Source organism: Schistocerca serialis, chromosome 1, assembly GCF_023864345.2.
Source record: "Schistocerca serialis cubense isolate TAMUIC-IGC-003099 chromosome 1, iqSchSeri2.2, whole genome shotgun sequence".
Taxonomy (NCBI): Eukaryota; Metazoa; Arthropoda; class Insecta; order Orthoptera; family Acrididae; genus Schistocerca; species Schistocerca serialis.
Window position 1 is genome coordinate 770,249,577 of NC_064638.1, and position 12,113 is coordinate 770,261,689.

Sequence of the window (12,113 nt, forward strand, 5' to 3'; positions counted from 1 at the left end):
CTAGGGTTCACGGAACTTACATCAAGCAATAAGAATGCGTGGATTTAACATTATTTTCAGTTAGGAACTATAGCACATTAATTTGTACCTGGAACTATGTCTTGTGTTAAATTCCATCAAGACTATTATTGTTTGGTTTTCCTGGGCTAATAGACAATTTTAATCTATTGTTACAGAAGACATCTTGAGGTTTGGGTATTCTGCTAGATGTCAGCATCATTTATGTACAGTATTTCAATTATGTGACTTGTTATCTTCCATCAGGTGCTATTCGAGACAGTTTGTCAAATGGAACAGGTCCAATATTTACGAGGGTGGTTTGAAAAGTTCTCGGAATGGAATAGAAAAAAAAGTACTTTCATCATTGAAACTTTTTTTTATTTTCAGTGTAGTCTTTTTGTAGATTAATGCACTTGGTCCAGTGATGTTCCAGTGCATTGATCCCGTCTCGAAAATGAGTTTCCTCCAAGCCTGCAAAATACTTGTCAACTCTAGATATCAATTCTTCGTTTGAAGTGAATCTTTGTCCACCAAGAAAAATTTTCAGTTTTGGGAAGAGATGGAAGACTGACTGAGTGATATCAAGTGAATAAGGCAGGTCTGGCAACAACTCATACCTCAGCTTGAATAAGTTTGCCATGGCCATGGCACATGTGTGTGGGTGCACACTGTCTTGATGGAAGATGACTTTCTTTCTTGTTAAACCTGGCCTTTTTTCCCATATCTTTTGTTGCAATTTATCCAGGAGTTAGCATAGTATTCTCCAGTAATTGTTTGCCCAGTGGGGAGATAATCTACAAACAGAATCCCCTTCACATGCCAAAACACTGATGCCATGACCTTTTCCATTGAAGGAATTGTCTTTGATTTCTTTGGTGGCTGAAAATCAGCATGGTTCCACTGATTTGACTGTTGTTTTCTCTCGGGAGTGTAGTAGTGCACCCAAGTTTCATCTGTGGTCACAAACCGGTGCAAAAAATCTTTTTTGTTTCTCCTAAAACAGGCCAAAAATTGTTCTGATATGTCCATTCTCATGCGTTTTTGATCCGGCGTCAAGAGTTGTGGCACCCATCGTGCAGATAATTTTTTCATTTCTAATTCCTCAGTTAAAATGTGATATACACTTTCAGATGTCATCTGACAAGCATGAGCAATTTCATGCACATTCAATCAGCGATCCTCCATGACCATCTTGTGCACTTTTGCAATGATTTCTGGAGTAGTGACACATCTTGGCCGACCACTACATGGATCATCATTTAAGCTCTCCTGACCAAATTTAAATTCATTTGTCCACTTGGCAACAGTTGAATATGAAGGAGCAGAGTCCCCAAGCGTATTCTGGAAATCGGCATGAATGTCCTTTGTTTTCATACCTTTCTTTATGGAGTACTTAATCACTGCTCCAATCTCGATTTTTTCCATCTTCGCAAATCACTATTCTGGAACAACAGAGCCATGTCACCACCACAGCTCTCTTCCAAGAGCACTAATGTGGCACGTGTTTACAGGCAACAGTCCAATGAATATCACGTGAACAACACATTGCGCTAGCGCTGACCTCGTAGTGATTCCGAAATATTTTCAAACCACCCTCGTATACCTACGGCCTTCCCCCTCCATGATCAGTTCCAGGGATTCTGTCTGCAGTCTGTTCCAACTAGATGTGCCATTAAGCATCCTCTCTTTAGCCCAGTATACCAGGATGGGTGCTGGCATTATGTCTTTGGACGAGTATGTCTGTCCAAGTGCTGACATTCCAATTTTGATCTGATAAATTTCTAGACATTACCTCTGGAGCTTGCTCACTCTCGAAGCATTCTTAGGTAGTCTCTCAGTTCTTCTCAGAATTGAGGGTGTTAGCACCAGGCACACCAGATCCAAGATGGATTGCTGCAGGACACTTCTAGTGGGAGCGGACTGCAGAGGGAATGCCAACACTCCAAAAATGGAATGACAGCACATGGACATGTGCACCAGATCAAAGATGCAACACCAGTGGTCAGCCTGGTGCACTGGTCTGAAGGGAATGCCTAAGAATGCTTCTGGTAGGAGTGGACTGCAGAGGGGACACCTAGAGCTGCACAGGACTGAAAAAGGAATGCCAGCCCACAGATGGGTGTGCCAGACCAAAGCTAGAATGACAGAATTTGGTCTGGTACACCAGACTGAGGAGAGAACACCTAAGAATTCATCTCGTGGGAGTGGGCTGCAGAAGGAAGACCTAGAACTGCACCATAGTGAAATCAGAATACCAGCAAGCTGACTGGTGCACCAGAGTGAAGACAGAATGCCAGCACTCAGCCTGGCACTCTGGACTGATGAGAAAATGACTGCAGATGGAATGCCTGGATCTGACCATGGAGTGGAAAGGCCATAGGTATAAATACTGGACACATTCCACTTGACAGGCTAGATGTATATCAAAAACCTCACATTGCACTTTCAGGTGAGTGATAGCAAATGTCCAGGTTGCCAACAGGCCTCCTTGCTGCCTACAAACCCACATTTGTATTACTTGGCTCAAAAGTTAGCTGTGTTGCCAATACATCTTTGTTACCATTGTCTCACTTATTCCTTCCATTTATATGATCATTTTTGCAATCAATTGCCTGTGATAGTAACAAGGCTAGAAATATTACAACACCACAAGTCAAACAAAGCAAGTTATGCATTTTGGATAGTGGGTTTGCAGCATTGAGACAAAAACATCTGCTTGTACTAGATAATGATGGAAATTGTGAGAGCCTTCGAGCAGATCATTGCACTGAGGGTGGAATCCACATGCTGATGATCGATAACAATTCCCAATTCACAGAGAGAGATTTCAAATGGCTTTTCATCTGCAATGGAATTAAACATTTTACCAGATCCCCTTTCCACCCAACCACAAAAGGGTGGCAGAACAGTTTGTGCTTTCAAAGAGCAAATGTGAAAAGCCTTGGGGTCTGCAAAATTGGCTTCAATGTTAAATACCTTCCTAGCTTCTTACAGATCCATACCCACTAATGCTACAAGCTGAGCAGAGCTCCTTCATGGACACTCTTGGATCTTCTGTTTACATTCACCTAACATGAAGCAGATGCAGTTGACAGGAACAACAGGGGCACCAGGTGGTATTAGTGGCTAAAACACATGGGATGCTGTGCCAGTACTGAAACCAGCTCTGATTGTGACTCTATGATCAGCGGCCTCCCTTGTCGTGAACTCCACCATCATCACCATCATAGACACATCATAGCTCTTTTTACTCCCAGTTCAAAGAGGTAGGCTGCCCAGCCTTCCTTATGTAGACTGAGAACTACACCTCCATATGGCTTCATTAATCATTGAATCACTGGACCTGCCATGTCTCAGAGAGGTACCTCCACTACCTGAAGGTTTTGGGCTTTCGCGAAACTCTCCAGATCCAGAATTATCATTGCCAGTGGCCCAAGGCATCTCTCAGGAGCCTTCCTTCATGACATTGAACTGCTCCCAGCTGCTTTCACTGTGTCCTGCCTCATTCCACACAGGCAGGTACTGGCCGAGAGAGAGATTTAGTATCTCTGCGGCATGTGCAAATGGAAGATACAAGTGTATTTATATGTGTAACATCATCCATATCCCAGTAGGGTGCATGAAGCGGGAACACATTCAATGTTGCAGGCTGGTCACATGAACTTTTGTAGTGGGTAAATATAAGGCTGCCCAGCAGAGATCCTCCCTCAGCTGCTATTATCTGACTTTGCCTCTACAGGTGAACTATCACCACTGCTGCTGCTTATGCAGACTAATGTAGACTTGTGTCGCATAGTGCTATGAGTGTTACCTCCATCACCACCATCAGACTTAACAGAACTTCGCTTCATACTACACTTGCAACAAGCATGCTTAGCAAAATAACTACATCAGTTTCAGTCAGGAATTACTGCATATTAATTTGTATCTGGAACTATGGTTTATGCTGAATTCCATAAAGAACTATTATTTTTTGGTTTTTTGGACAAATTGACAATTTTAATTTATTGTTATAGAAGTTTATTTGTGATTAATAAGTGTAATTAACCCTAAAGTGAGGGTTAAAACATCACAATAACAAAAAGCATCTACTAAAATATTTTGAGGATTTGTGAAGTGTAAAAAGGAATATGATAACATGAGAAATTTCTGCAGATTTTTTTTTTTTTTAGAAACAATCACATTATTTCTGTGGTAATGAATTCAATTTGTTTTCTCAACAACTAAATGTATTTTTCAGATGAGAAAATTTATTAATGTACACTAAAATGAGAGCACCTTCATACAAAAGAAGCAACATTTTACTTGATGAATACCATTGAAGTATCTCATTATTAAATAACAGTTATATTTTACATACTTGCAGTGTGCAGTGCCATTCTTTGTAATAAGACATTGTTTGAAATGACTCATAATGCTACAAAAACAATTCTAAGGCAAACAGTACTTGCTGTTATATTAGTCATATTGGACAGCCTTCGCTCTACTGACGAATGAAATGTCAAGAGACTTCAAGCCAGATTACTCAATGCAATAACAATTTTTTATTTTTGGTGCAATGAAAGAATGAACATGTTAAAACAATTACTGTTTCTAGCTACATTTTAATCAATACTCATATTTTTATTGTGACTTTAGCATAATTAAATAAATCTTGAAAGTTTATTGTTAATCATAATTGAGTACATTATACCTCCCAAATGAGCATTAGAAAGTTAATGAGTTTCACAAAAACTGTAACCTCAAGTAAGTGAATTCTATTTTCAACTTGTTTTTCAGGAAGTTCTTGGACATACTGAGGATGTTCTGGCAGATGTAATGAATCATATTTACTTTGTATCAGCACACATAATTTCTGATTCACCACAAGGTCGTTGGAAAATTACTGAGGAGCATTTCACATCTCTCTGCTATGCAGGCCATTTGCCTGGTTTCACCATGAGCTACAATCACCATGGCCTTGTCTTTAGTGTAAATGTTATCAGTGCTAAAAACTGTGTGTCTGGAAAAACACGTAAGTATTTGTTTGTGACAATTTAATAGTTAGTTGTTGTTTGTGAAGATGAATCATTAAAATATTGATATACAGCATTTTATATAATACTGTCATACTTATAAATTCATAGTTCAGTAAATAATTCATTAGTTATAATTACTGCATTACTCACAAACATGGAATGTTGAGCCTTTACAGAACTATATTTTGTTTGAAGTGTTTAATGTGTATGTTGATATGACAGTCATTTCATTCATCCATGATCTCCATTATCTTTCTTGCCACCCACTCCCTCTGTTCCTCCCTCCTCCCCCCTCCTTCTCTTGCACAAACAAGCACACCACAAAAATCTTTTTGCAGTGTCATAAATTATGCAGATCAAAACTAACATTCAATTATGATATGAAAATATGGATATATTCAGAAGTCTGCATTTTCAACTGAGGAACATCACCTTCAGTGATATAACCAATAAAGATGTTACAAAAATCACTGTGCCGCTGAAAGTAATGCTGTCTGAAATCTATAGGTTAGTTAGGTCTGACGATGGATAAAATGATGGACTTTCAGATTTGTATTCTGCCATTTATCTGTTGAGGTCCATAACCATGTCACTCAAAATTAGTGTTGTTGTTGTTGTGGTCTTCAGTCCTGAGACTGGTTTGATGCAGCTCTCCATGCTACTCTATCCTGTGCTAGCTTCTTCATCTCCCAGTACCTACTGCAACCTACATCCTTCTGAATCTGTTTAGTGTATTCATCTCTCGGTCTCCCTCTACGATTTTTACCCTCCACGCTGCCCTCCAATACTAAATTAGTGATCCATTGATGCCTCAGAACATGTCCTACCAACCGATCCCTTCTTCTAGTCAAGTTGTGCCACAAACTTCTCTTCTCCCCAATCCTATTCAATACCTCCTCATTACTTACGTGATCTACCCACCTTATCTTCAGCATTCTTCTGTAGCACCACATTTCGAAAGCTTCTATTCTCTTCTTGTCCAAACTATTTACCGTCCATGTTTCACTTCCATACATGGCTACACTCCATACAAATACTTTCAGAAATAACTTCCTGACACTTAAATCTATACTCGATGTTAACAAATTTCTCTTCTTCAGAAACGATTTCCTTGCCATTGCCAGTCTACATTTTATATCCTCTCTACTTCGACCATCATCAGTTATTTTACTCCCTAAATAGCAAAACTCCTTTACTACTTTAAGTGTCTCATTTCCTAATCTAATTCCCTCGGCATCACCCGATTTAATTTGACTACATTCCATTATCCTCGTTTTGCTTTTGTTGATGTTCATCTTATATCCTCCTTTCAAGACACTGTCCATTCTGTTCAACTGCTCTTCCAAGTCCTTTTTCTGTCTCTGACAGAATTACAATGTCATCGGCGAACCTCAAAGTTTTTACTTCTTCTCCATGAATTTTAATACCTACTCCGAATTTTTCTTTTGTTTCCTTTACCGCTTGCTCAATATACAGATTGAATAACATCGGGGAGAGGCTGCAACCCTGTCTCACTCCTTTCCCAACCACTGCTTCCCTTTCATGCCCCTTGACCCTTATAACTGCCATCTGATTTCTGTACAAATTGTAAATAGCCTTTCGCTCCCTGTATTTTACCCCTGCCACCTTCAGAATTTGAAAGAGAGTATTCCAGTTAACATTGTCAAAAGCTTTCTCTAAGTCTACAAATGGTAGAAACGTAGGTTTGCCTTTTCTTAATCTTTCTTCTAAGATAAGTCGTAAGGTTAGTATTGCCTCACGTGTTCCAACATTTCTACGGAATCCAAACTGATCTTCCCCGAGGTCCACTTCTACCAGTTTTTCCATTCGTCTGTAAAGAATTCGCGTTAGTATTTTGCAGCTGTGACTTATTAAACTGATAGTTCGGTAATTTTCACATCTGTCAACAGCTGCTTTCTTTGGGATTGGAATTATTATATTCTTCTTGAAGTCTGAGGGTATTTCGCCTGTCTCATACATCTTGCTCACCAGATGGTAGAGTTCTGTCATGACTGGCTCTCCCAAGGCCATCAGTAGTTCTAATGGAATGTTGTCTACACCCGGGGCCTTGTTTCGACTCAGGTCTTTCAGTGCTCTGTCAAACTCTTCACGCAGTATCTTATCTCCCATTTCATCTTCATCTACATCCTCTTCCATTTCCATAATATTGTCCTCAAGCACATCGCCCTTGTATAAACCCTCTATATACTCCTTCCACCTTTCTGCCTTCCCTTCTTTGCTTAGAACTGGGTTGCCATCTGAGCTCTTGATATTCATACAAGTGGTTCTCTTCTCTCCAAAGGTCTCTTTAATTTTCCTGTAGGCAGTATCTATCTTACCCCTAGTGAGACAAGCCTCTACATCCTTACATTTGTCCTCTAGCCATCCCTGCTTAGCCATTTTGCACTTCCTGTCGATCTCATTTTTGAGACGTTTGTATTCCTTTTTGCCTGCTTCATTTACTGCATTTTTATATTTTCTCCTTTCATCAATTAAATTCAATATTTCTTCTGTTACCCAAGGATTTCTATTAGCCCTCACCTTTTTACCTACTTGATCGTCTGCTGCCTTCACTACTTCATCCCTCAGAGCTACCCATTCTTCTTCTACTGTATTTCTTTCCCCCATTCCTGTCAATTGTTCCCTTATGCTCTCCCTGAAACTCTCTACAACCTCTGGTTCTTTCAGTTTATCCAGGTCCCATCTCCTTAGATTCCCACCTTTTTGCAGTTTCTTCAGTTTCAATCTGCAGTTCATAACCAATAGATTGTGGCCAGAATCCACATCTGCCCCTGGAAATGTCTTACAATTTAAAACCTGGTTCCTAAATCTCTGTCTTACCATTATATAATCTATCTTATACCTTTTAGTATCTCCAGGATTCTTCCAGGTATACAACCTTCTTTTATGATTCTTGAACCACGTGTTAGCTATGATTAAGTTATGCTCTGTGCAAAATTCTACAAGGCGGCTTCCTCTTTCATTTCTTCCCCCCAACCCATATTCACCTACTATGTTTCCTTCTCTCCCTTTTCCTACTGACCAATTCCAGTCACCCATGGCAATTAAATTTTCGTCTCCCTTCACTACCTGAATAATTTCTTTTATCTCGTCATACATTTCATCTATTTCTTCATCATCTGCAGAGCTAGTTGGCATATAAACTTGTACTACTGTAGTAGGCATGGGCTTTGTGTCTATCTTGGCCACAATAATGCGTTCACTATGCTGTTTGTAGTAGCTTACCTGCACTCCTATTTTTTTATTCATTATTAAACCTACTCCTGCATTACCCCTATTTGATTTTGTATTTATAACCCTGTAATCACCTGACCAAAAGTCTTGTTCCTCCTGCCACTGAACTTCACTAATTCCCATTATATCTAACTTTAACTTATCCATTTCCCTTTTTAAATTTTCTAACCTACCTGCCCGATTAAGGGATCTGACATTCCACGCTCCGATCCGTAGAATGCCAGTTTTCTTTCTCTTGATAACGACGTCCTCTTGAGTAGTCCCCGCCCGGAGATCCGAATGGGGGACTATTTTACCTCCGGAATATTTTACCCAAGAGGACGCCATCATCATTTAATCATACAGTAAAGCTGCATGTCCTCGGGAAAAATTACGGCTGTAGTTTCCCCTTGCTTTCAGAATTAGTAATTCTCATTATTATGTTGCAGGTAATGTATTTAAATCTTCTGTTGACTTAACAGCCTCAAATAAAGCCATCTTTCACTTAGAATTAAATTTGATAAAGAAATAAAATCTAATTACAGATACTCCTCACTCGTACAGATTTTCTAAATTCATTTTGAAAAGTATTGTGCAATATATTCATAAATGTATCATAAAACTTAGAGCAATGAATAAATAATTATATGAAGAGTAAAACATATATGGAGATTAATAATTTATGTTGTACACAACCAAAAATTAAAAACAATTTATTACATACAGCATTCACATCACAGGTATTGTGCCTCTTTATGTCACAGATGGTCTGCTTTCAGTTCTACTACTACATCATCAAGTAGTGGGCATAGTTACACTATTTAAATTAGTTAGCTGCAAATATAATAGTTACCAGAGTCACAATAAACTGTTTTACTCTAAAAGGTTGACTGCATTGTTTAACTGGTATATGGTGCCCTTAAAGTCCCACTATCATTTCAGGAAATCGTTGGATACTAATATATTAACGAAAACAATTTGTTTTTGAAACTACAATGGAACTGGATGGATAAAAAGTCTACTCATCAAGCGGCAGCAGGAGAACACACATACAAAAGGTATTACAGTTTCCAAGATTTAGGAGACAGTGGCTCCTTCTTCTGGCAGAAGGATTGAAGGGGAAGAAAGAGGGGTGAAAGGAAAGGACTGGTGAGGTTTAGGAAAAGGGGTAGAGTTTGGAAAAGTTGTCCAGAACCCCTGGTCAGTGGCGACTTGCCGGATAGGATGAGAAGGAAAGAAGTCCCGTCCAGTTAGTCTCCTCCATGTCGGGGTTCTGGGCGGCTTTTCTGAACTCTGCCTCTCTCCCTAAACCTCACCAGTCCTTGCCTTTCCCCCCTCTGCCTGAAGAAAGAGCCACTGGCTCCGAAAGCTTGCAGACTGTAATAGATTTTGTGTGTGTGTTCTCCTGCAGCCACTTGGTGAGTGTTTTTTTATTTGTCCAATTACATTATAACTTGGAGACTATCAGTGAAAGAGATCATAGTTGTTTGTTGTAAAAAGTTTAGCAGCTGCAAAGATTCTTTTCTGTTATGCCAGAATTTCAATGTGTACCTCACTTATTACTTGTAGAACATCAAGACAATATTCAAGTTCTGGCCCTGTACTGGTCAGAATTGCAGTATCAACAGTTTTACAACAGACCATGATTCTATGCCTCTCATAGTTTCCACATTATGATTTTTTCGAAATGATAGTGGGACTTTATGGACACTCTGTGTATTCTTACAGCACAGAAACATGATTCTTCCAGGCACATGCTCCTGCTGAAACTTAGCCCCATCTGAACATCTTAGACATTTTTAGATGCAATTGAAAACTCCTTATGCAACAGTAGACACACACATTTTTCTGGTATTAAATTGTTTAAGACTGAACTTGTATGTTAGAATGGATCAAAGTAGTTGACAGGCATCTAGAAAAAATGGTAAATTGCTTAGTTGTTTGACAAAGTCTTCTTCAAAGTTAACAAAAGACACACACACACACACACACACACACATACAGAGAGAGAGAGAGAGAGAGAGAGAGAGAGAAAACGACCACTGTCTTTTCCTGCTTTTGGCAGCTGACTGTAACTAATTGTGACTTTGCTGGTTTGGTAAGTGGAGAAATGAAAATGGAATGGAGTTTGAAGGGGGATGAACAAGGAAGGAGAAATTTAGGAAAGACCATGATGAGGTGGAAAATGTAGTGCATTCAGAAGCAGATTGAGGGACTACGAGAAGGAGTGCTGAGTAAATAAAACGGAGAAAAATGAAAAAACCACAGTAGGAGAGGAACACAAGAAAAGGTTACACTGAGTGAGCTGAGGTAAAAGGGGGACTGAGGGTCTGATGTGGGAGGAGTAAAATAAGATGGGATGAGGAAAAAAGTAGGTGAAGTATAGGTGCCAGAGAAGACTGAGGCATGAGATTACATGACAGAAGGCTACTTATATGGTGCTGGTAGACAATCCATCAGGTGTTGGAAACGGGGAAAGGGTGAATCCAAATGGCAAAAATTTTGCATCAGGTATTGAATTCAATCACATTATGTTGGGCAGTATGCTCTGAAATTCAGTTTGCCTTTGTGGGGCTATGGAGACGTATAAACTCATTCAGACAACGCAAGAAATTTAGTAACAGTCTGATTCATTCATCATGTTCCATCATTCCCCTGGGAATATCTTTGGAAATCATTGGTGATGGCTGGGTGGTGCTTATGTCAGACTACATGTTGGCGGTAGTTGGCTGTGCTTGGAGCCTATTACCAGGGGCGTTCAGGTGCAGTCTACTGACTGAAGGGTGATGCATCAGTCACACACATATGTGAATGCTGTTCTCTTCTGAGTGACTTACCAAGCTTGTCATTAACATATTTCACTGAATACTTCACAATAATATGGAGAGCATTCATTATGATATGTCTGATGTCATTCTCAATTGTAAAATTAAGGCTACAATCAGAACTCTTGTGTGCAATGCCAAGCATGATTATGAATTTGGCCCTTACAGATTTATTTATTCAAAGAGACTAAATAATCTTAATGGAAGGGAGAAAGATAGAGTAGCTGAACTAATAGGGGAGGGGGATAAAGCACTGACACCGGTGAAAGAATTCCTGTGATTACAGGTGTGAGAGGCTAATTGCCATATTCAGACAGACAACTTTAAAATACATCCAGGTGACTGTGGATTACTCCAACCACAAAAGTCATTTGTAATTATTGCAGTTATAGACCCCCACTGGGAAATTTTCAAATATGTTATTCTTAGAAAAAAAGAGTAATTATTTTTATGACTCTCTCTTGTATGGCAACAGTTATTTGTTACACTCATTTAAGTAGACTGCAACATGAAACAAAAGTCAGTAATTTCACGATGAAATAAAGTAGTTGACCCGAGCCACAAGAAAATTAAAGAACTTACGCAACTAATTCTCTATGCATGCAGGTTGAATGGAATACAGAAAAGTTTGCCACACAGTAACATGGTATGGCAATATGGATATACAGCGGTGGAAACAACTGTAATAGTTTGTTACTCAGTTCAAGTGGCTGAGTAACTATGCCAAGTCACAGGCTTCAAAGCATAATTTCACTCTAGCGATCTCACACACAGGCATAGCCAATTTTTACAACAGTTAGAGCAGTCCACTTTGTTATCCAACAGAGTCTGTAAATACAGCCTTGTCATGTAAGGGAAATATCATTTAGATCTGACTCACTGAGAATCAGAATGAGATCATGGTTGCTTGGGCTCAAATCAGCGAGTTAGCTAGTCTCATATGATTGGTCAGCCAGAGATGCTGTTTTCCTTGTGGCAATGCCCTGACCAGATAAGAAACAAAGACATTTGTCAATAATTCTGCATATTCCATCTA

At 39.4% G+C, this 12,113-nt stretch overlaps 1 protein-coding gene across 5 annotated transcripts in view; it reads left to right on the forward strand.

The window, feature by feature from the left end:
- Positions 1-12,113, forward strand: part of LOC126482899 (uncharacterized) — a 387,862-nt gene that overhangs the window by 342,362 nt on the left and 33,387 nt on the right. For all 5 annotated transcript variants that reach the window (XM_050106576.1, XM_050106577.1, XM_050106573.1 and 2 more), the window contains exon 6: positions 4,780-5,014. In XM_050106576.1, the coding sequence (XP_049962533.1) occupies positions 4,780-5,014 (235 nt within the window). The remainder of the gene's footprint in view (positions 1-4,779; positions 5,015-12,113) is intronic.